Here is a 26,021-nt window from a genome sequence, read left to right on the forward strand (position 1 = left end):
GCATCGCAAGGTGGGCAGGATTTATTGAGTGATAACTCAGCAGAACTGCCGCCTTCGGAGTTCTTCTCACGGCGAGCCTAAGCACCCCTCCAAAGCCTGTAGGTTTTCATCTACGTTAGTGACGAAGTCCTAAAGAGCGGCAGGACAGGCAGCTGCTTCTCTGCATGCTATGGCCACTCTGCAGGTCTACCAGGCCCAGATGCTCAGAGACAAGCATGAGGGTAGGACAAACCCAGGGCTCTTTGATGAGCTGCGCGCCACCACTGACCTCGCACTCCAGGCGACGGAGGTGACCACATGCTCCCTGGGTTTGGTGATGTCCAGAGCCATGGTCCAGGAGAGACATCTCTGGCTGAACCTGGCCGACATGAAGGATGCCGAGTGGTCCCGGCTGCTCGATACCCCCATGTCCCAGGCCGGCCTTTTCGCCGGTGCAGTCGAGGACTTTGCCCAACTGTTCTCGACTGCTCAGAAGCAGACTGAGGCCATAAAGCACACCCTTCCCCATCGGCCCGCTGCTGCCTCCACCTAGCCGGCCAGGCAGGTGCCTCAGTCTGATCGCTGCCGAGGGTGCACTCCCCAAAAAAAAGCTTTAACCCGGGCCCGGTTGTGGATGAGCCGCAAGAAGGCGGGCAGGGCGAGGGAAGGCATATCAGCCCTGTCTCCTTGCGTCTTCACAAAGGTCGTTGAGGCAGCCATTATTCCCCTTTGGTATGCCAATTGCTTTGGCATACCAGCAGCAAAGTCGACCGTGCACCCTTGGAGTGACTGCCCACTTCTGGAGTGTGGCGTCATCTTGAGCTCTACAGTAGCGCATGGCACCTCGCTAACAGACATCTGCAAAGCTGCAGGCTGGGCGACACCCAACACATTATACAAGCTCTGAGTGGAGCCTATGTCCTCTCATGTGCTCGCTTCAACCAGCTAGTTCTGGACCCACTCAGGTGTCTTTGCCTGCTCGCCATTCCACTCCATAGACTGGATATGTGCAATATTTCCTCAGGTGAGCTTCCTCCTCAAGCCCAGCGTTCCTCCAGCACTGCTGACGTCGACACCAGTGTCTATTGCCTGTGCGTTGGCTAGGTGCCTCCGTGTGCATGGCCCCCTCTCTGGGCAACCCCGACGTGTATTTCCAATGTAAGCCTCTCTGAGCATGCGTCTTTCCCTTGGCAAGCCACCTTGCCACCCCAGCGGTTGAAATATTAAGAGAAATATTAACATAAAAGAGACGTTTCTTAGTTCAAAGAACCTTGAAAGATGTGTTACATATGTATCAACATATAACATACACAATCATTAGGATAATCAAAATACAAATTCGTAGATACCAAAAATGGTTACATTAACTAGTGGTTCTATAATGCATAAAAAGGTATACAATAAAAAATATACTTTACCAGACAGTAATAACCAACCACACAATGTCCTGGAGACAAGCATGTTCATTCCTAAAAGGTTTCCTATGAACGAATGGGGAAGAGTCCTTGTTTTATGGCCATTTATGGAGTTTATGATTATGATTTAATAGGGAAAACTCTTTACACATTCCTTTTGGTCGTAAATGGCATTTTTGCCACTATGACCAGAGGCCTGGTTCTACCTTAGTTGCAGATCGGACAAAACTCTAACACATAGTTTGTTGGGAGAGTAGGTTTTGCTTGATTATTCATTAAATATATTGAATATTTGTGTGTCTGATTGGTCCAGATGCTACAAAACAATATAATATAATTGACATAGATGAATATTTTAGAATATTTGAGTATTAGAGTATTATTTAGCAGTATCTTTCTATGTAGACCATTTTGCACGATGTAAACAACACTGGTCCAGAAGCACTTCCTGTTTCAGTTTTTTAACACTACATAAAAGCTGGGATAAAATACAACCAACAGAACATATAAAACTGAATCAAAAAATTTAAACAAACATCTTTAAGATGTTTTCTTTACGTGTTAAATAAAGAAAACAGTTACAAAATGAAACAGGAAGTGTTTCTGGACCAGTGTTGTTTACATCTTGCAAAATGGTCTATATATGATCGTTTAAGCTTATTTCTTTACATTTAAATTAACTTTGCTGTAACCTAAGGCTCACTTAAAGTTTAAAAAAGCTAACAATAAACAATTAACTTCTTTTAATATAATTTTTTAGCAAAGGAAAACCCTTATTCTGTTTTTTGACCATTATATATCAGTGCATACATCAGTCCGACAATTTAGCTAGCTCATTAGTCAGCTCATTTATTTTCATAGAGTAAAATTAGCCGTCTGAAATTCAAAGAAATAATTGATTTGTTAGCCTATTTTGAGATATATAAAATAAACAAATCAGAGGAGTTCTGCCATTCTTGTTTTTTTGTTGAAAGCTTGACAATCACTGATTTCATGGTTACAATGGAATCACAGCATACCAGTGAATTATGTGTGTGGTGGTCATCCAAAACAAGCTCACTACACTAAAAAGAAGACAAAAGACGCAGTCGGAGAAGCGATTATATGTATGAGAAACACTGAAAAAGCAGCAGCACATGCCAGAGACCAAGCAATCCTACAATGCAACTGAATAATAAACAAGCACGCCACCAAACAAAGGAGGTGTCTATTGTCCATACGAGTGTCTTATCAGTCCACTCAATACTGATTTTGCTGAGTGCTGATAGGAGAGAATGAGAAAGGAAAGCATCAAGAATTCAGCACTTATTATCTCGGGGATATGTGTGTGTGTAGAGCCTAATGTATTCTGGCAGCCATGTGCTTGGCTGTGAGTGTGTACCCTAATGTATTCTTACAGCCATGCGAAGGGCTGGGCCACTTAGCATGCGCTACAGGTTTCCTTTGTCCCCTGAGACAGTGATGAACGAGTACTTCTCTCACATAAAGACCTAGGAGTTACACCCAGCAAGCTCAAACGCAAACACTCGTGCACACACACTCCACAAGTGAAGTGACGCACTCCAATGAGCTATAATTAAAATAGCCCTGAAATAAACATATTCAACTGACAAATGGGCTAGAGCTCTTCCTGTAGAGGTGCGTAGGACCGTATGTGAAGAAGCACGAGACACATGGACTCTGTTACATGCGACCTCGCAGTATTTCATCCCACATACATATGCATGAAGTTGTGTTACATGTATTCTGGTGTCTGCAAGGATAATCTGCACCTGAATAATGTACAGTAAAGCAGCACAGAACACTAATCGGTCAATAACAGAACATACAAAATGCTTGTAAGGGTAATGTATATACCGAGTGGCTGAATAAATGAACAGTGCATAGAATACATTACATGCATTAGCTCCTGTACATTCATTGATGAGTCATGAATATTATGGAAGTAATCGATCGCACCAGTTCATTTCCTTAATGTATAAGTATCATGCCCATTCAAACTGAGAGCACATGCAATTTTAAATGCAACTTCATAAAAAAGAATCAATTTCATATATAATACATTCATTTATAATTAATAACAGCTAAGTATGATATTTCTAGCCTTAATCAAAGCAAACTTCTGCTACTTCAACTTGTTTCTTCTTGCTGTGTGATGAGAAGTGTGGAAATGTGTGTTTTTTTAATTAGTCTCTGCTGTGGACATTATTACTGAGCTCTGGGACGTTTTAGCGCCTGAGGCGCAGCATCACAAACTTAGGTCTGTTAATAAGCTGTCCACAAACACAACATCTGGACCCGTTCTGCTATCTTTAACTGTCTGTTTCTCTTTTCCCATAAGCAAAACTTTGATTTCTTACTTTCTTCCCTAAGTACATAACTTGATGCAGTGTATTTTTACTGAAATCAACTTAATCAAAAATTGTTAGTAGTACAGAATATCATCTGCTGCTTCATCTAGATTGGCAAATCTTAAAATAATCCTGTCATGATTGATATAGTAATAGGGTGTCTCAATCCACTGCCTCGTCCAATAGTAAGTACACTGGCAAGAAAGAAATTTCTAGGGCAGTCCAATTATCAAAATCATTCTTAAAGATTCACTCTATGAATGAACCACCAGTGAGCATTGCTTGCTCGCCTATATTCACTTACCAAAAATAGTGTGAAGTTTTCTTGTCTTACATGAAGGACAAGTGCCTTGAGCTTTAAAACATTGCATGATAGGCTACATTTAACGCAATGCATTCTCACCCCAAGGCGTCATGCTTCAATATTTGAGCTTTAGGCGCCCTTTAGCGTCAGTTACATGACGCTATCCTACGGCGTCATATAACTGACGCTAAAGGAAAAGCATCAGTTAGATGACACGGGTAGGTTTAGGTCACGCGATCATTTAACTGACGCTAAAGGTCACCTAAAGCGTCAAATATTGAAGCATGGTCAAAATGCTTCCCAAGATGTCAGTTAGGTGACGCCTTGGGGGTGAGAATGTACTGTTTAACAAGCAAGTATTTATATATATAACAGTATATATAACAAGTCAGAGGTCACAGCCACGGACCATAGCAGGTATGAACATGGCTCTCTGTTTTGGTGTAAAGACACTTAGCCAGGAATGATCTAGTAAAAACCCTGTTATTAATCATGGGTAAAACAATGTAGATGACACACACTTAATGTCCAAATTAGCAATAGGCCTATAATCTAAGAACACACGGTGACAAATTATGTATAAAGCCACAAAATAATGCATGACTAATAGAAATGGCTGAATAATCTTAGGTTTAAGCCTGGGTTTACCCATGCTGCCTTGCCGCAGCGCAATTTTATTCACGTTGACACCATGGACCAAATTTTCGCCTGAGATAGGGAACCAATCACAGAACGGCGAGGGAGCGGCAAGTATGCGACACCAAAGCAGTTTGTTTATATCTATGAATCCATCTTGGCAGCGGACGCAGAGTTAACTTTTGATACAGCCTTTGTGTATACATGGCGTAAAGCTTCAAATAACAGCCAGGCTTTTCCCCAAATCGTCGAACTGCATCGGTTTGTATTTGAAACGGGCGTCTATATGAGACAGGCCTTTATAATTTAGTATTGAGATGTTGTTCATTGAGTAATCTCTAAAAAATCTCCAAATGCTCCACGTGAAACTGTGATCTTCCAACCTTTTACTAGAGAAACTCTAATATGGGCTCTTTGGTCTCATTAATCGTATCATTTGTTCCTTGGCAAATCGTTTTGTCTGAGGGCAAAGTGAAGTTTATAAGTTCATAACTCTATATTTTGTCCATTTTAACGTATCTGTTTTATACTGACTAATACTTTGTACTTGAAAGAAGTAATATATATATATATATATATATATATATATATATATATATATATATAGGGCTGTGCGAAAATTAATTGCGATTAATCGCATCCAAAATAAAAGTCTGTGATTACATAATATATTTGTGTGTGCTGTATATAATTATTTTGTATATATAAATACACACACATGCATGTATATTTTTAAGAAAATGTGTTATTCATATATAAAATATTTATATAATATAGATTTTGTATTTATATATATACAGAATTTAAGCGCAAATAATTCTTAAATATATACATGCATGCATAGGTATTTATTTATACAAAATAAATTATATACAGCATACACAAATATATTATGTAAACACAGACTTTTATTTTGGATGCGATTAATCGCAATTAATTTTTGCACAGCCCTAATATATATATATATATATTCAAGTTTTTTAGTTATAACTTTTCTAGTTATCAACCTACTGAGAAGTGAGGTAACAAGTCACCTGCCTTGAGTCTAAGACACAGCCTATGTTTTGAGCTTGAGTTGACAGAAACGTAAAGTATTTCCATGTGCCGCAGTCTTTCCCTCCTCCTTTCTCCTCAAGGCATCCCACTCTGTTTTCTCCAAGAGCATTCCGGGCAATTATTCCAATTAACTACAGAGCGAAGTTATTATGCATATGCCCAGATCACTGAGGGAGAATTTCACCAGGTGTTTCTCTCTCTCTATAGCCTCATCTGGGCCTGCTCCACCATTTAGAAGGGGAAAAAGAGAAACAGAGTGTGGAATTTCTCCGTCCTGCTCGTGTCAGACTCTATCGTTCGTCTCTCAGGGACAGCAGATGCTCACAAGGTAATTATTTTCGGTGTGGAAGCTGGCGGCTGACAGAGTAGATGTGCATCACTCTAAATTGGCTGGGAGTGACCCCTGGCCATCCAGGAGCACACGGGGCCAGCGGAGATGGAGGGGAGGGGAGGTGAAGGAAGACAGAGGTCCTGGCTTACTAACAAGCAGCCAACTCAGGACACGGAGGGCCGCAAGCATCAGTCTGACCTGCACAAACTTTATTCTTTTTCTGTGTCTGCTTCGCCTTTTCTTACTCTTATACTTTTCGATTGTTCTGCCTTCCTCTGACTAACAAGCAGCCGAATGTCTAAGCGGGATCATTGGCGAGCTCAGCATCACTCAGCGGTCCCTTCAACAACCTAACGAGGATGTATTAGATCACTTGCAGCAACCTAACCAGACCAGGGCTCACCTATAGTCACACTGGAGGAAACTCACAAAGAATGAATTGCACTCACCGACAGTGGCGTTTATTTGCCTACACTGTCTGAATTGTTTTAGATAAAGGCTATGCAAAAAGTAACCAAGCAAACATGACCAAAGAATTCTGTCCTAAGAGCAATTTGTACGCTGCATTTCTTTATCTTACCGGCCAGTTCTGTAGGTTGTGGAACAGAGAGACATTACAAGGCAGAGGAGAATTAACTCTCATAGAAAAATGACTGAGTGGGAAAGTATTAGTGTTCAATATAATGATAGTAAGAATGAACTCATGCCTTTTAGAGGGTCAAGTCCATTATAATTTTTTTAAAACTTTGCTTACTGTACAAGAAAATGAAAATTTACTGAATCATATTGGAGCTAAAGAAGCTTATGATGTGCTGATTTTAGTGTTCAGGGATCATTTTCACTTGCCCTACCACAACAGAATTATGTATTTTTTATTTTTGCTTGAAATATGTGTATTTTATATATTTATATTTCATTAAAATATGACCCGTGCTGGCAAATTAAATTGGAATATGCATGGGCTACTTACGAGCTAAAGGCGAAGCAAGAGAAATATGTTAATTTTGGTCGAATTTGACCATTAATTAAGTTAATTAGTTAATTAAGCCTTCGTCTAGTGATCCCAATGCTCCAAATTGCAATTAAACATCTAAAAGTATCTTTAGTTGTACATTTTCTGAGAGGAGTACCTTTGCCCTTAAAAAATGCTGTTATTCTCTGCTCACTTCTCTCGCTTCCCCTCAGCACATGTTTGGTATAGTTTTAAAGTGCAGCATTCCAACATTGTGAATATTCATAGCGAATTCTTGATGACATCCAATGAACCAATGAAATATGATTTTCAAACTCATGCTGATGTAACAAATCGTCTCGGTTACTAATGTAACCTTGGTTCCCTGAGAGTAGGGAACGAGTATTGCGTAAGTTAGCTTACGCTATGGGAAAACTCCTTTTCGCGAGAATATTGAAGCAAATTTTTAAACGCAGTGCAGCTGCACAAAAGACATATAGCTGAGCATCTAGCGCGCTCATTGGCTGTGCTGCCGCAATTGTACGAACCTATGACAAGTCGGCTGAGATGCGCAAACCAATCAGGTTGCTTTGCGTCAAGGCACGTCATAGCCCGCCAGTACGCTATATAAGCCCCCATTTTCGCCATCGAATTTGGGTTAAATCGACTGAAGCGATCCCTCTACTCAGGGAACCGAGATTACGTTAATAACCGTGACGTTCCCTTTTGCAAGGTCTCTTTGTATTTGTAGTATACAATTAAATGCATTTCAAATAGTATATCTATTTTTCACCAGGTACTGGATGTACAAGATCAATGAATGTTGGCTACATTTTTCAGTGTCAAAGTGGCCCAAAAGGGCAAATTCTGATTCTGTCACACTGCCTCGCAGATAAACTGGCGAGCTATTCTTATTGTTGAGCCCCAATGTATTAAAATGGCCACGAAGACGACTGACTTGTCTATAAGGGACTTATAGGGACTTCAGACAGGTTTTTGAATGATTGTTTTGCAAATGCTGCTCAGTCTTTTTCAGTCTCTGAAATTCAGTTCCTGTGACTTTGTAAAGGAATACAAGGCGTGATCTCTCTTTCTCCGTTTATGCCTATTTGAATTGGCATGTTGACCCAGAGAGAGGCTAACCTTTCAGTGTGATCCTGGGTCAAAGTTAAAAGGAGTCAGAACATGTTGACATCACAGAAGCATGCGATTATCATCTCTTACTCCAAACCGTCTGTCCTCTCTTTAGACACATATTTCTGAACCATTATGAGTAATTTCAACATGTTTGAAGTTTGCCCTCAGAAGATCTTGACATCATTAGCATTAATATTAGACAACGGCACAGAGCTGTGATGAGTTTAACCATCTGAGAGTTGAATTCATTAATTGACAGTTATTAACATGCAAAGGTAGCTTGTCCTCTGCCAGAACGACACTTTAAATTGATTCTGAGTGGCTCAACCAGACGTTTAATTTGGAGAGGCCAAGTAATTCTCTGAATGTCCTCTTGACAAAATAATTCTCCTCTCTCCCTGAAGGACGTTTGTCCTCAACTACTGAAAACGATTTAAGAGTCCTTGTGATAAAATGGATCAAATGTTGTTTAATTAGTTGAAAGGAGTGGGTGATTTCTGCTTAATTAAGACTCTATTAACAGTGGTGATTCCTCATTAAAAACAGAACATTCTTAACCAAATAATGCCCTGTACAGATAGATCAGATTTATCATGGGCCGTCTTTTCTTCACTTCTAAAAATAAGGGTTCTTTATTGTTACCTGTGGGTCCATGAAGAAACGTTAACATCCATGGAAACTTTCCATTGCACAAAAGGTTTTAAATATTGAAAAAAAGGTTTCTTCAAAGTATTAAAATGTTCTTCAAAGTAATTTTATCCATAGAATGCATAGTGGGTCAAATTGATGCTTTGAGTTTTGAAATATTTTATCAATGAAAACTTTTATTTATTTATTATATATTCCATTAATAAAAAAAAACGGCAACACTTTATTTGAAGGGGTGTGCATAAGACTGACATGACACTGTCATAAACATGACATAACACCTGTCATGAACATGAAGGAGTCTTTATGAATGTTGTCATTCGGTAAATTATGACACTTTTAATGCAAAGTAGACATTGTTTAAAATGTCTTTGTTATGACAACTTGACATTAACAAAGAAATTATAACCTGTCACAAATATGTCTTAACAGGTTGAATTATCAAACTTAAAGAAGTTATTTAGCTTTGTGTTAACATTACATTACCCTGTCATATGTTATGGTTGGTTTCAACTTTGGTTGTCATGTCTAACTGTGACATGAATATTTTACTTGTCCTCAAGTAAAGTGGAACACATTGTACTAGTTATAAAGATGTCATTAAGGGTTATTACACTGTCAAATGCTTTAACAACAGTGTCATTAAAGTGGAACACGTTGGACTAGTTATGATTTCTTGGTCAAATTGTCATAATGATGGGCTACAACAGCAGAAGACCCCATGCACAGGGTACCACTCATCTCCTCTACAAGTAGGGAATAAGGCTACAATTTGCAAGAGCTCACCAAAATTGGACAGTTGAAGACTGGAAAAATGTTGTCTGAATGTCTCAATTTCTGTTGAGACATTCAGATGGTATCAGAATTTGGCATAAACAGTATGAGAACATCATCCATCATGCCTTGTTACCACTGTGCAGGCAGGTGGTGGTGGTGTAATGGTATGGGGGATGTTTTTCTTGGCACACTTTAGGCCCCTTAGTGCTATTGGACATTGTTTAAATGCCACGGCCTACCTAAGCATTGTTTCTGACCATGTCCATCGCTTTATGGCCACCGAATTCTCTGATGGCTACTTCCAGCATGTCACAAAGAATCATTTCAAATTGGTTTCTTGAACATGACAATGAGTTCACTGTACTAAAATGGCCCGCACAGTCACCAGATCTCAACCCAATAGAGCATCTTTGGGATGTGGTGGAACAGGAGCTTCGTGCCCTGGATGTGCATCCCAAAAATCGCCATCAACTGCAAGATGCTATCCTGTATCAATATGGGCCAACATTTCTAAAGAAGACTTTCAGCACCTTGTTCAATCAATGCCACGTATAATTAAGGCAGTTCTGAAGGTGAAAGGGGTTCAAACACAGTATTAGTATGGTGCTCCTGATAATCCTTCAAGTAAGTGTATGAGAGACATGAAAGTAGCACCGATTTCAGTTACACTGATGATTTGTTGCCATGGACGACAGTATATTTATATTAGATCACTGCATGTCACGATTGACCAAGTTCAAGCATGGAATAATTCTAACCCAATACACTTTATGAAGAATTAAATGATTCAGCTGAGCTTCAGCTTTTTAACTTCAGCTATTTTTGTTCATGCATATTTTTATATTTTCACAAGAAATAGTTTGTGACCAACCATACTGTAATTGGCAGGCCCCGTGCTGAAATTGCCTATTGGGCTTGGGGGCAGTGAATTTAAGCAACAGGCCTGGATCAAGGCATGAGAAAATAATGGAAAAACACTAACTTTACTTAGTGTTACTGTTTAAACAAACAGTTAGACTTATCATCATCTTACTTTTCTTCTTCTTTTATTATTAATGCTGCTTTTTGTTTGTTTTCATTGCAGGGCAATATTTTCATGAAACAGCAGAGACTAATGCAGCATTAGATATTGAAATAGTTTTAACATCTACAAGGCCACAATCTATTTTGCCCTGCTCTGCTCTGGCATCATCCACACTGAAATATAATACCCTCAGAACTCTGGAAGGATTTTCTCCCATTGCATCACAGGGTATGAATTGATGGGTACTATCACATGTGAGCCAAGCAATCGAGTCTTAGATTAGATCCATATGTTCTCAGAGAGCCAGGTCAACTTCAGATACACACTCGCTGTCTCTCTCTCTCCTGCTCTGACACAGGGGAATGAATGAGTGTAATTTCAGAGAAAGGGTGAGGGAGAGCCAGAAGGATGGATAGTGAGAGGGAGATAGAAACTTTCCCTTGAAAGTGTGCTGAAATCATTACGGTGCAGAAATCTGAGCGTTTGTATAGAATAAACAATCTGAGCTCTGTAGTAACAGAAAATAACGTTTGGAAAATTATTCTGGAAATAGGGTCGATAAAAAGTAAGTAAACAGCGTGTAGGCTATTCTCGTATTTGCTCGGTGGGAATGAACAAATTTCAGAAGATTTCTGTAAGGCTGGAAAGGGTGCATTTAAGAGCTCTGAGCCATTTATAAATTATATTATTAAATATTACATACAGTGTAAAGCTCAGTCCTACAGGTAAACTGCAGGGATAAAGTACAGCATGTGCTGATTATATCAGCAGAACATCAGAACTTGACTCTTCTCGCAGATTAAATGAAGCCTTGAGGAGTTTTCTGACGTTTCAGCTTATTTTTAATGCAGAAGGCCCTGTCATAAAATTCTGGAAAAATTATTTTATGGAGCCCCTAAATTGACATTTGCAAACAATAAATAAATCAATAAATTAATGAAGACTATTGCGTGCTACACGAAATGTTTTGCGTGCGCACGCGATTGCACGTGATTCTTGCGCACGCAATGTTTCTCATGCGCACACGATAAGTTTCGCATGCACACGCATTACAATTTCCAGTTTGCGTACAATTTGCGTCACTGTCATTACTATGAAGAAAACAAGAGCATGGATATTTGCAAACAATAAATAAATTAATAAATAAATGAAGACTATCGCATGCTACGCGAAATGTTTTGCGTGCACATGCGATTGTACGCGATAAGTGGTGGAACGGGAGGGATAAAGTACAGCATGTGCTGATTATATCAGCGGAACATCAGAACTTTAGCCTGGCTAACGCCAGACCACGTCTCATTGAGAATGAAACGTGGTCTGGAAACCACACGTTCAATTTCTCGTATTTGAGGCGTGGTTTACGAATGCCCGAGCCGTATTATTGGGTGCTACAAATGTCTATCAAATGCGCCTGTGCTCCCTCCCCGTTCTATGATTGGTTCCCTTTTTCAGGGGAAAATTTGGTTCATGGTATCCAGACTGCCTAGCAGGGCGAATTAAATCGCGCTGCGGCAAGGCAGAATGGGGAAACCCAGGCTATCAGAACTTGACTCTTCTCGCAGATTAAATGAAGCCTTGAGGAGTTTTCTGACGTTTCAGCTTGTTTTTAATGCAGAAGGCCCTGTCATAAAATTCTGAAAAAAAAAAATATTTTATGGAGCCCCTAAATTGACATTTGCAAACAATAAATAAATTAATAAATAAATGAAGACTATAGCGTGCTACGCGAAATGTTTTGCGTGCGCACACGATTGCACACGATAGTTTCTCTTGCGCACGCGATAAGTTTCTCGTGCGCACGCATTACAATTTCTGGTTTGCGTACAATTTGTGTCACTGTCATTACTATGAAGAAAACAAGAGCATGGACATTTGCAAACAATAAATAAATGAAGACTCACTTTCCACGCGAAATGTTTTGCGATTGCACGCGATAGTTTCGTAATTTTGTAATCTAGAGAAGTTTGTAGTAATGGGTGCGCACAAGAAACGTATCGCGTGCGCGAAACTATGCAAGTTTTATTTTTTTATTTTTTGTAGAGGTCCCCTTATAGGGCTCTGTAGAATTAGTTATATATATTATATACAGTATATACATACATCATATATCCTATGTGCTCCAATTCTCTCTCTCTGCACACACATAAACATTTCCCCATTTTCTGCCCATTTTTAAATTTGAGAAATGGACACAATGAAAACGTTATCAAACTGCAAACAAATGAAGGCTAATCTTGCTGCTATAGCCGGCAGAATAGGTGGAGAGAATAAATAGACGTGAGCCGAAAGGCAAGATCAGCTTGATTAGGAGAACGACGGCCAGCGCATCCAACAGAGAAAATTACCCTCAGGTACACACCACGTGTCCACAGTCACAATCTCATGTAGTCCTGACTCTAATCTTTCAAACACCTTCATTAAGGATTAAAAGGCCTTTCTATTTGCCTGCAAATGTAATGTGATTTTGAAAATCAGAATCTAATCAAGGTAGCTTTGACCTTTTGGTCCAGTAGAATTATTGTTGGATGAGCAGTCTCATTCGGTTAGGCTCGTCATTTATGTTGTTAGTCAGCTTTTAATGCTGGAAGTGTCAAGGGGCCTCTTTAACTCGCATTGTGGTGGCCTCTTGTGGCTACATCTGGAAGTGAAATAGCCCAGGCCTCGTGCGTTCCTGTACAAGTTTAGTTGAGGTAACGGTGTCTACGGCCACCATGAAATATCAGAAATTTCGGCTTTTGTCTAATGTTTTACGAAAAATTTGGTAGCTAACACACTACCGTTCGCAATTTTGCGGTCAGAAAGTTGAGGAAAAAAACGATTGTGTGTGAACTTATAAATAAAAATTCCAACACTCTTTATCAATTAAACGAACATGACAGTTGAGGTCTGAGTTGTCAGTTATAGCCTAATAACTTTTATTCAGTTCTACTTATTGTCATCTCCATTATCCAGAGATCAGCTTTACATGATACAAAACAATTCTGTAAAAAATCTAAGACATTTAAACAAATTGATATGAAGATGCAAACGTAACACCTGATACCATGATTGACCAGCAGACCTGTGAAACTTTCAGTGAGTGTGATTGCTCCGAAATCTATCCCAGAAAAAAACAAACAAACACCATTTCAGTGACTTCTCCCAGTGTCATTACCACATGAGATTCCTGACCAGGAATAACTGCCACTAATTGCTACATTAAAAGTTTGATTTACAAGTCTGTGTTTATATAGTTTCTCATTGTACAGTAGGTAGCAAACTTGTAAAAATAGCAGATGTACCATACAATCATCACTTTTTTGTCCTGTTTATTAAGATAAAATGATCAATTTAATGAATTCAATACTCAACATTCTAAAACTGTGACGACACTTGTGAATTATCATTAATTTCACCGATATAATGTAACTTACAAAACGGAACAAGACAAGTGCCACAGAAAGGCTGGCACTGGTGTTTCAGCAACACAGACGCTCTGCAAAACGAGTATGATACATGTCAGAAATCTTTTAATACTCTAATGCAATTCAACCTACAAATCTATGTTTTACTTAATTTTATTATGCAAACTCGTTGCCTTAATTTCATTAAGTAAGCAAAACTTAATTGCATCAAGTTATTCTTAATCCATTTAAGTTTTGTCAACTTAATTCTGTCTGTGATCGGAGGAAGTGTACTCCCAAAGTGCATTGCGGCATGAATAAATTAATTGCTTTGTTTTTCTATTTTTGGCTTTATTTTACCATTACAATTTTATTTGCTATCGTTATTGGGGTTATACTTACAAGAGACCGCAAAAAAAATTGTAACGGTCAATTAATGAAATAAAAAAGCTATATATATATATATATGGTACTCAAAATGCTAAATGGTATTCAAACCAGTCAAGTAATGTTTACAAGGTTTTTCTGAGTAAAGAAGGCATAGCATGCGAACAGTACAGATTACTAAGAAATTTTAAGTAAGTTCAACAAATTATTAGACATTAAGTTAAGTTAACAAAAAAAAATCTTAGTAAGAACAATGTAAGATTTTACAGTGAATATGGTCTACTTTTCCGACTTGGATGAGAAGGAAGCACAATTTTGTTTGTTTCACTATGGTGCATGAGGTACAATCAGAAACCACAGATGTCACAGCAAAAACACTATAATGCTTATCTTTTTTGATTAAGGACAACAGGAGATTTCAGGTGCAGTTAATGGCTAAGCAGATTATGCTAATGCACATCCGTATTACGGTGATTTATTGCTAAAGGTATAGGGTGGCCAATATGACTCAACAGTCTACTTATAACATTTTTAGAGGATTAAACTCAAACCGAGCAGTACATCAGATTTCATAACCCGAAAAACAGTGTTGATTGTAGTTTCTAATATATTGATTCATCCTACATACATTTTTAATGATTTAAAGGGGTCATGAACTTTTTTATTTTATGTTTTCAGAGGTGCAATTATAACGTTAGTGTGACTTTTAAATCAGAAAATGTCATAATTTAGATATAAAAGCCAATTTTCTTCACTGATTTTAGCCCTCAAATTTGAGTCCCGCTAGTTTTCAGGGGCGTGTCTGCTGTGAGATGTACACGCCCACTTCTATGATTGGCTAACATCTAACTCTCAAACACTTTTACTACATTTTTACTATTGCAGCTATCTAGATTAACTAATAATGCAAATAGCATTAGGTCTATTTTTAGATCTACTCTCTACACATTATATTTAGACCTACTCAATTTAATCTTAACTAACAGTGCAAATAAGATGTTTATAAGAGATTCATTGTGCGGAGTAGACAGCGTCATAAATTATGTTTATAATTATCACTGCTTTATGTTTATAATTATCACAATATAAATAACAGATTATGTTTGTGCTACTAAGAGAAACGATGTCAAGTTGACCGTTTTTTCATTGGCTTGATTTACTGACACATAAACAGAAATAAACGATTTTGAGACAAAAAACATCTGACGGATCAGAAATCATTACATATCAGAAATCACTGATTGCAGATCAGGCATTAGAATTAACCGTTACTTACATGTTGGGCATTACTGTCTGTTTTCAAAACTTGCACCAAAATTGCGACTGATTTACCGAAGAATCCACAATGAAATGTACCTACTTTCCTATCATTAGGATGCTTTAGAATGTAATGTTATTTTTAGTCTAGTGATGATCATTTATCGCTCTTCTCATCTCACTAACGCGCCAGATTTTATGATGTAGAAGTAGGCATCGATCTGATTCTGCAGGGGCGGTCTTTACTTGCACTATGTCATAAATGTGACAACATCTGAAATGAGTCATTTTCAGAGCTTGGTTTCAATAAAATATGTTTTTGGACTAACAACGAATGTTTTAAGTTCTGAAACGTTTAGAATGCTTTTTATTGTACAGTGACCTCTTGCATGTCAATTCATGACCCCTTTAATGAAGTGTTGATATGCATTTAGCAGGATACAGGAATGGTCAAACAAGTAATACCAGCAATATCAGTGTACTTGCATACAAACTTCAGTATATCTCATTTGTAAAGGGCTTGAAAGTACATACCTTACATTAAAATCCAACGCAGGTGAAAACCCCCCCTCTAGGGATCAGACACACACACACACACACACACACACACCGTGTATATCTGAGAGTACTTGCAGTTAAAGTGCTGTAACGTCAATATATGTCTTTTTTTATTCGTCTCTTTTCTTACAGAACTAGTGAACAGTCTTTGGTCAAAAAAAAAAAAAAAAAAAAAAACCTTTAGAACAATAATTCAAAGCAACAAACTTAAAATCAAAAGACCAATCTGATTGGCTGTAGAGTTGAGGTAACGTCAGTGAAAATGACCCATGGCTTCAGCGGCTTTCACTCGCACGAGAGGATCTGGATCCTGCAGCAGCATCACCAGACCTGGAGAGAGGAAAACATACAAGGGAAATATAACTTAGTCCATTGATCAAACAAAAATTAGTTTCATTGAACATACAAGTCAGGTGATAACCAAGAGCATGGTGCATTTTTTCTTTTTTTTGAGTTTCAACAGCAATACATTCTACAATGCACTACCAGACAAAATCACCATTAAAATAGAAGCAAAAATAATAGATTCCTTAGGTGCCAAGAAACAGCAAATGTAGCACAATAACAAGGATGTGTTGTCCTTCCTTAAATATATCTCTTGACTGCAGATATTATTATAGAACTGCTGTACCTACCCTTGGTCACTGACCCCATATTCATATGGGAGAAATGCTCATCATGAAGGTTTCCAAGCAAAAACCCTAAAAATTCACAAAAATACGGTTACAAAGCCATCACAAAATAATAGTAGGAAAAAATAGTAGGGTTTTTTTTAATATTGTATTGTAATATTAAAGTTTAAAAACTAATCTATGAAGCCTACATATTTGCAATACTAAACACTGAAATAATAATAATAAAAAAGGTTTTTACCAATGAACATGGCAGCACCGGCTCTGATCTCAGACCAGTTACTCTTGAAGAACTGAATGACTGTGATGTGGTAGAAGTTCAGCATACCTGGGAAATCCTGGATCTTTGCAGAAACACATTATGATTAATATAATATAATTATATTATAAATTTTATATTATAAATATAAATTATAAATATAATTTTAAAAGAAAAAAAAAAGTTCAAAATTGGATAGCAGAGTCCCCGCCTCAACTATAACAATAATGGCACAGTGGAACAATATCATTTGAATCACTTTCACAATGTCCACCAAATAAGAAAAGAAAAAAAGGTGGATGGTAAAAAACATTAAGCTCTAACTTTTAAAGCAGCAGGCAAATAAAAAGCAGCACATGCTTGTAATAAACATAACGATATTGTGTGTTGGTGTGGACACTAATATAGTTTTCATTATAGTTATTGTTCTCAGTGTGAACTGGACGTGTTTAGTCCCAGTATTATAAACTAAAACGGCTGACAACATTAAAAACATTAAGTATATCAAAGTAGAATACAATAATATATCCAAATGTAGCATAGCACAGTGATTATAATAACAGCAATCTATAAAAGGGAATCAGTCAACTCATCAGCATGCAGAGAGCTTTACTACTTATAGTTAAGTTTCGGTTCTTGCCATACTAGGTATTTGGTGAGGTCATTAATGAACTCTCCATAGTGCAGACCCTTCTCCTCAAGAAGATGATTCTGGAACATGGCAGAGATCTGTTCTGAACCTACAACTGGAGCGCACACGCGCATGGCATACTTGCATGCCTAAGGGAACAAAGACACACACATTAACACAAACATGCAATATTTCCATTATTATTCTTGAAAGAATTCTGTTTTTTGCGTACCGTAATCCTTTTGAACTAAATTATAATATTTATACTCATTATAACAAAAGAAATCATTGTAGGAGTATGTGCAGACACTGACCTTGACCACTTGAGGGTTGGGATCATTGAGGTGCAACAACAAGCTGACCAGAACATTGTGGATCTGGTCTTTAAAGATGGGCTCACCTGAGCCAAACTTTGATAGGTTTCCCAGGAGCATGATGGAAGCACATCGGATCTCATCGTTCTCCTGACAGAACATGACAAAAGATCTTTCGAGTAAAGTTTAATTGTTTGGAACTTGTGCAACCATGTTACCAAAATCAAGGATATGTGCACATACAGTTTAAAGCTGATATTTAAATAGACAAAATGGATACATTTTTCTTTTAAAAATGACAAAACTATGCCAGAATGGGTACAGTATGGTAACAGTATGCAGTCGAAACCATAATTTGTTAACCTCAGATTTGTGTGCAAGAGCTCAACAATTTTTAATAGTATTTTTTTATTATTACTTCTTTATTAATCAAATTATTTTAGTATTTGCCTACCAGGCAGTAGAAAAGGATCCAAATGGGGAACACACACGCAATATTTTTGGTAATTATTTTATGTACTGTAACAAAAATAGTTGTGGAAACATTGGACTTGTGCTTTTATTGTTTTAAAAAATACCTTTTTTTCTTTCTTTTTTTTAAATTGGAATAAATAAAATGCTTCATAATTGTGATTTAGATATTCTGTGCCTTCTCTCAAACACTCACATTCTCCAGAAAGGGTTTTATCTTCATGAAGATGTAAACCACAAGCAGCTGGACATTCTTTTGGTCCAGGTAAAGCAATATTTTGGACATTCCTGACATGGCCTCCAATGTGATGAGTTTCCCAGGATCATCCTTCTCTTCCATTCCTGAACTCATGGCTGCTAAAAGCTCCTTTGCGTACTTATTCACCTGAATGAGGAAAAGAAAAGAAAAAACAGCAAAGTTTAGCAGTGTATAATTACACACTTAACTAACTGATTGTGTTACCAAGCTAATGCTATAACTTCATTTGACTACAGAGAGAAGAAAAAAATCAGAGCAGAACAATGGAGGGCATGGGGAACATGGGAAACTTTTTGGCAGCAGTTGTTAGATACAATTATTGATTGCAGACAATTTTATGCACATTTCCTTACTGAATGTTGCATGTATCTCACACTGTTGCCAAGAAACATTGCCTAAAAAAATCAATTGGAATCTTCATCCAATTAGTGTTTTCAGATGTCAAGCAGAGCTTCTGTACCTTCTCAGGTGAGCCCACAGCAATGTTCCCCAGGCCTCGGACAGCCAGCATGCGGACAGTACCGCAGGTGTCAGTAATTCTTTCCATCATGTTGTTCATCAACATGTCCAAAATCATCAGTTCAGTCACTACGTGGTGGTTCAGCAGCTAGAAGGAGAAAACAAATAAATCTTGACATTTGAGTCTAGAAACATCTGAAGATATCATAAAACATTGCACTTAGTATTTTTTTTGTTTATGTAACGCTAGTCAGTTTAAGTCGTATTGTCTTAAAGGGGTGAATACAAGAACAGGCCAAAGTTATTAATATTGAAAACAGTTACTTTTTTTTATTTATTTATTTTATTTTTTTTGTGGAAACTATGATAGATTCTTAAGAATTATTTGATGAATAGAAGGTTTAAAAAACAGCACTGATTTGAAAGTGAAATCTTTTGTAATATATATATACTATATAATATATATAGTATATACAATATATCATACTGACTCCAAACTTTCGAACAGTCGTATAAAATAACCTACTGTTAAAACACTGAACAATCTGTGGTTTTGTAAAATAATTAGTCTTTAGCTATTCATTGTACTAAGCAGAAATTTTGAATTAAGCAGAAATTTTATCTGTTAAAACATAAATCTGAATGTTCTCACCTCAGAGAAGAAGGCTGTGACTGTGATCCTCTGGCACTCGTAAATATTACAGAGAGAAGGACACAGACTCTCCACAATTGCGGGGAGTCTTGGACCAGCATGCTTTGCCATTGCTCTGATAGAAAGAATAACTTTTTCAAAATCGAGTATTGCAGAAGACCACATTTAATCTTACCACAATGAGAAAAAAAATTATTTATTACTCTGAGTCTGAACTTGACAATTTCCACAAAAACATAGCATGAGACAACAAGCATGAAATCAACGTGTAGCACTCTCAAAATGTTGTAATTGAACACATCCTGTCTTCAAGAACAGTTCTATGGTTATACACATCTCCTTTAACATAGCAGAAAGGTCTGTCCAAGAGAACTGGTGTATGACAAAGGACAGGTATATGCACCTGGAGAGCAGAGTGACTCCTGTTGTGTGCTGCTGCGGGTCCTTCATCTTGTCCCAAGCTCCCTCCTGATCTAATGGTTTCACGACAGCGTCCAGCTGAGCTCGACCCAGTAGGATCCGCAGGGCCTCCACTGCCACCCTGAACACACACAGCAAAGAGAAACACAGATGTCAAAGGACCTGCTTCCTTATCTGCATGAGCAGTTACCTTCAAATTCACCATCCGACCCAAAATGAAACCTCCTAAGTGATTGATTTGAAACCCCTTTTTAGAAAGCATGACAGTATGTCGCTTAGCTAAACAACAAATAATTTTTGTGCATTTTTAACAACATGGTGCTATTTTATTCTTGAAAAATTGACAAAAAGCTACTTTTTTGTATATTGACTGCTAAACTGTATATTTGACAAATAAAAACGAACAACTATTTTACATCTTATTTTACATCCACCTAACCTCTGAACTCATAGCACTCTATGGTATCATTCTTCTCACATTAAACAAATATGGACACTATTCACGGACTGTGATAACGTGTTTCCACAGTTATTAACATCGCAAATCTAGTGAAGTTTTTCAAATTTTCATTTTAAAAAAAGGAATACACTTACAACGCTATACTTTGTGTTATATTGCTTTGGCAGTAAATTAAAAAAATAACGCTGCTGCGAGGCTGAGGGAGTGATCTTATTTAAGAGTTAAGTATATTAATAAATTTTAGGACCCCCTTGAAAATGAGATGTTGCATCTCAAGGGGCTATCCTGTCAATAAATTCAAATTCAAATGAAAATAAATCATTACAATACTGGAAAAACCCTCCAATCTCTATTTAAATTATTTTAAAAAGAAACACATAAAATCAAGACCTGAAAGTTCTTGAAATTTCTGGAATCATAGTTAATTTGGTATATATCAATATTCCCAGTTTCAGTAAATACACAAAAAGATTAAAAACAAGTAGCTTTCTCACAATTACAACAGAGTCAAAAAGTGTTCAGTGTAACTCTGAATAAGCACAAAATTGCATATTTATGCCACTCACCCGCACACATCAAAATAAGCCATATTGTTTTTGTTGGTTGTTTTGCGGTCTGAAATGATGCTGTTGCTGTTGAGATCTTTAGGTAGCTGAACTCCCACGCTAGAACCCAAACGCAAAAGCAGAGCGCTGAAGAGCTTTGGAAACAGATATGCCACAGCGTCAGCTGACTGACCATTCAGCATCATCTCACGAAGGGCACATGTCATCTAGAAAACATGGAATCAAAATCAATAACTATTAATTATCAAACAGGACACTGCACTTACAAAAAGACTACCTTTAAAAGTTTTAGCATTAAATTGATCAAAAGTGAAAATAAAGAAATTTATAAGATTAAAAAAGATTTACATTTCAAACAAAAACCTGTTCTTTTAAATTATATATTCAAAGATTTTTTTCTTTTTTAAGTAGCTGCCACAAAATATTAAGCAGTACAATTAGTTCAACTTTGCCATTACATGAATAAATTACATTTTAAAATATATCAAAATAGAAAAAAAGTTTTAAATTGTAATATTTCACAATATATTTCTCTTTTAATGTATATTTGTTCAAATAAATCTTGCTGAGCAAAAAAAAAGTTCAAAAATATTTTTTTTAATTCACTGACACTGGTAAATTTTACCAGTAAATGTTTACTGGTAGTGAAAGCCAGTTAATAAATAAATATGTTTTAACAGTTTAACATCATTTCCTAACTAATGCAACATTAAAGAATCAAGCTATTAATTGCATCCACTAGTATTTGTTTCAACAAGCAATGACTGTCAATAACATTACCAAACACTTGACATGTCAGGATGGGAAGTATGAAGCTCCCAGTAAAAAGCATTTTGCTTGCTTTGTTATGATTTTGTTGCTTCATGCAGCATTTCTCTTTCAGTAAACACAAACATTACTTGATTCTGCATAATTGACAGATTATGTCTAGTTAGGATGATGCATTATGTGTTTTAAAAGCCAAATTACACAAATCCTAAATATTTTAAAACTTACAGCCAATGGTTGGCTTGTGGCAACTTTGGTCAAACCAGGTCTTAACATGGACTCCTTCTTATCTACATAGGGAACCATAACACTGAGCTTCTCGATAATCATCTCCATGATTTGCAAGGCCAAAGTGCTGTCTGCTCCTAGAGCCATCCACATCTCACAGCTCCAACTGGAGAAAACACACAATGACACACACACACACACACCAAGCACATCGTTATTATGCTTGAGCATCATGGAGCACATGCCAGACAATGAATGCCATGCACATAAACAACACGCACAATAATCACCTGTCGTATGGTAGTGGGTAGGCGACGAGCGTGTTGACCACTGACTGAAGGTGTTGTGTAGCGAGGATGAGGATGGACTGACCGATAGCCACCTTCACCTGCTCTTCACTAATCACCTGCAGCCGATTGTGCAACACCTCCAGCATCTCTGGCACCTGACAAAGAAGTGAATTCTGGTTAATTTTGTTATAGAACATACTTTCCAACTAATTTTCTGTTACCGTTTACTAATCATTTCAAGAAGCTAAACTACAGACTGAAATTTAAGTTTTTATTCACTAAAAATCCAGTCTATTGCCTTTTGCCAAGGCCAATTTGAGAATTAATTGTTCTTTAACTTTCAACATTTCAATTAATTTGTTAATCATTCGTCTGAATGATTAGCTGGAGTGTTCAATAATGACATTAATAATGAAATTGTTTGTCTATAAATCTCCATGTCCAATATATATACTCATCATGTAACATTTGCCGGCACTAAAAGAAAAAAAATGTATTTCCCACAATCTGATGAAAGTGTAATGTACCAGATCCTGCAGGCCAGCGCCTCTGTTCTTCAGCAAGGTGTTGAGAATCACGCTCGATGCTCTGGAACAGTTGGACTGAGAGTCCACCAAACCATCAAACAGCATAAACAACAGGGTGCTCAACTGCTGCTGGGGCAAACGCTTACTGATGATCTAAAACACAAGAGACAGGGGGACTGAGAAAAAGCATCAGTGCTTCAGGGGAACATTACATTCAGGCAATTTACCTTAGTCAGCTCAGAGCAGGTTTGGTACAAGACTGAATGGTCAGGATTGCTTAGCTTCTCACGAATATCTAAAAGACCCTCAACTGAATCGTCTTTGTGGTCCAGTGAAAAGCCTGTCAAATAGAGGAAAATGGAAGAAGCAAGATCCTTTTCTAAGTATTTCCAGAACAAGAATAACAGTGTAAACAAGTTCATAATGACGCCGTCAATCTGAAGCCCACCCTGACAAAAATGGAGTTGCTATAAAAAATAAAAAAAAAGGGCAGTACCTTCATAGCGCAGCTGAATGTACATTAGATTATAGACGCAGTCTATGGCTGCCCTCCGCACCTCAGGGTTTGGGTCTGTGCACCGTGGGGCCAGACGCCCCACAAGAGCTCCCAGATTATGGAATGTTACTATATTCTGGGGGGAGAGAGAGAGAGAGAGAGAGAGAGAGAGAGAGAGAGAGAGAGAGAGAGAGAGAGAGAGAGAGAGAGAGGATGGCTGGATTAGCACGAGCATGGGATCTAATAAGATTTTAACAACAGTAAAAAATAAAATTCTAAAGTACATATTTTATTAATCTGTGCCTTGAGGAAGCCAAATTAAATTATCCTGCTTAACATTTTAGCTTGAGCAGAATAAAACTAACATGTGCTTTAAATACAAAGCATTCAATTTAAGGATGTGGGAGGTTTGTCTTAAACCAATTCACAGTGTTCAGGGTAACAATCTATAAAATAACACTTTACTTGCTTAATTTCATATTTATTATCATTATTTTCAGAGTTACTTCAAACAAACACACTACAAAATAATGAATCTTTTACTAAATAAAAATCAAAATATCTCTAGAATGTTTGTGTGACAAGTATTGAAGCATGAAGCTTGCATTTACAAGAAATATTCCCAACACTAGCAATTCAAAGAGTCTAAGACCCTGTCAGCAATCTCTCTCACGTCATATATGCACAGTATATACATACATATATACGCCAATGATGTCCTTTACCTTCACACTGAGATGGTCCAAATAAAAATGCAGTAACTCTGCCATGGTCTTTGCTGCTCTCTCCCGCTCATATTCTTTCCCTGAGCTCAGCCAGCTCTCAATATGCTGAGAAAAAGCACAAGCACTCAATACATGGGGTTCAGACAAAGAGACTACAAAATGGCCAGTAACTTTTATAGTTACTACTTCACCTTAAAAACAGACTGCAGACCATCAGGACTCAAATCTCTGGCTAACACATTCTTCAGCAATTCAAGAAGCGCGTTAAAAGTATCTGCATATAATGCCTGAGGGGAAAAGAATTGTAATGAAAAACAAACTCTTAAGTTTAAAGCATGCATGAGACAAAAGAGACATTCTCCCAGGGATGTGCAAGTTGTACGTACTGTACATGCATATTTTATTCTGACCTCTCTTTGCTGTGGATCCAGGGCTTCTTCATCTTTAGCTTTGTCCAGAGTGTCCACAGTTGGAAGACTGTAAACACCAGTCAAACATACTTTTAACAAGTCAAAGTTTTCATTTTCTGATAAAGGAGGATCTAAGTTTCTGAAGACTTGAGTCAAGTTCTTAATAGATTAGTGGCACTGTTTCATTAAGCATTACAATGGACAAACATGTTTAGCATATGTTTACAAAGACAAACATTTTTAAAATAGTGCAGATGAACACTAGAAAGATTTAAAATGGTAGGATACATGAGGTTGGCACATGTGGTCATAACCAGATAGCGAACAGGAGTCCGCATAACATCTGCTGGTTCAGCTTTGATGAAATCCTGCAAGAACATAAAAGACAAATGCTAAATAGGTATATCATATTCTGAAACTGATCTGAGATTTACAAAATAACACTTCATTTTATGCCACATTCATCTCCTAGCTTTTGCCCAATGGAAATGTAATTTTCCTTATACTGAAAGTACACTGAAAACATATCGTATATTAAAAAAACGTAATGATCTTAAAACCTCTCACCATCATAACACCCATCAGCTCTTGTTTGCGGGAGAACAGGAAGCCCTGTTTACGGACACTGTTGCTGATGGCCTTGGCAATGAGTCCAACACTATGAATGAGACTGAGCTTCATAGTCATGTCCTATGAAATGGCCATGAAAACATATACACACACACACACACACAGAGAGAGAGATGAAAACACACTCAAACTGTGATTTATGGAACAAAGCATGTGTCAATCAAACAAAACAGGCAAATCAAGACCTGGACTTCCAGGTCAAAGTCGCACCCAGCATGCTCATTTTAAATGAATAAATATACATGTTTTACTCATAACATTTACTTACTTGTACTTTAAACATTGCAATAAGAGATGAAAATCACAATGTGCGACAATATAATTGTGATTCAATAGAAAAAGAGTTGATAAATCAAGCCACCTAAAATCCAGAAAACCCTCTATCTAGACACTGTGATGCTTTAGTAAGACAAAGGTTATCAGGTTAGTGAGCTTTTTTTTTTTGACCTTCTCAAAAACCATGACTCTTTTACTCAAAGTGTAGCGTAAAACGTTAAAAAATGTCAACTTTATTTTATATCTAATTTATCAAAAGACCTTTTAAAAAGATTTAGACAATACATGAAGAGCTTTGTATCTGCGAAAACATTTTTTGCTTAAACACAATTCTCGTAAAAAGTGTCATAAAG

The 26,021-nt window shown here is 37.3% G+C and overlaps 1 protein-coding gene across 3 annotated transcripts in view; it reads right to left on the reverse strand.

Moving 5' to 3' along the window:
* Window positions 1-13,497: 13,497 nt before the first annotated feature.
* Window positions 13,498-26,021, reverse strand: part of mroh1 (maestro heat-like repeat family member 1) — a 33,517-nt gene continuing 20,993 nt past the window's right edge. For all 3 annotated transcript variants that reach the window (XM_039680073.2, XM_039680075.2, XM_039680072.2), the window contains 20 exons: window positions 25,330-25,452; window positions 25,051-25,130; window positions 24,763-24,901; window positions 24,544-24,639; window positions 24,353-24,457; window positions 23,628-23,763; window positions 23,359-23,471; window positions 23,132-23,284; window positions 22,605-22,759; window positions 22,315-22,480; window positions 21,319-21,524; window positions 20,276-20,413; window positions 19,873-19,987; window positions 19,222-19,368; window positions 18,699-18,887; window positions 18,032-18,181; window positions 17,732-17,866; window positions 17,069-17,171; window positions 16,831-16,896; window positions 13,498-16,525 (listed from right to left, as the gene is read on the reverse strand). In XM_039680073.2, the coding sequence (XP_039536007.2) occupies window positions 16,449-16,525; window positions 16,831-16,896; window positions 17,069-17,171; window positions 17,732-17,866; window positions 18,032-18,181; window positions 18,699-18,887; window positions 19,222-19,368; window positions 19,873-19,987; window positions 20,276-20,413; window positions 21,319-21,524; window positions 22,315-22,480; window positions 22,605-22,759; window positions 23,132-23,284; window positions 23,359-23,471; window positions 23,628-23,763; window positions 24,353-24,457; window positions 24,544-24,639; window positions 24,763-24,901; window positions 25,051-25,130; window positions 25,330-25,452 (2,592 nt within the window). In that variant the 3' untranslated portion in view covers window positions 13,498-16,448. The remainder of the gene's footprint in view (window positions 16,526-16,830; window positions 16,897-17,068; window positions 17,172-17,731; window positions 17,867-18,031; window positions 18,182-18,698; window positions 18,888-19,221; window positions 19,369-19,872; window positions 19,988-20,275; window positions 20,414-21,318; window positions 21,525-22,314; window positions 22,481-22,604; window positions 22,760-23,131; window positions 23,285-23,358; window positions 23,472-23,627; window positions 23,764-24,352; window positions 24,458-24,543; window positions 24,640-24,762; window positions 24,902-25,050; window positions 25,131-25,329; window positions 25,453-26,021) is intronic.

Source organism: Pimephales promelas, chromosome 12 (assembly GCF_988280905.1).
Source record: "Pimephales promelas chromosome 12, fPimPro1.hap1.1, whole genome shotgun sequence".
In the NCBI taxonomy this organism is placed as follows: domain Eukaryota; kingdom Metazoa; phylum Chordata; class Actinopteri; order Cypriniformes; family Leuciscidae; genus Pimephales; species Pimephales promelas.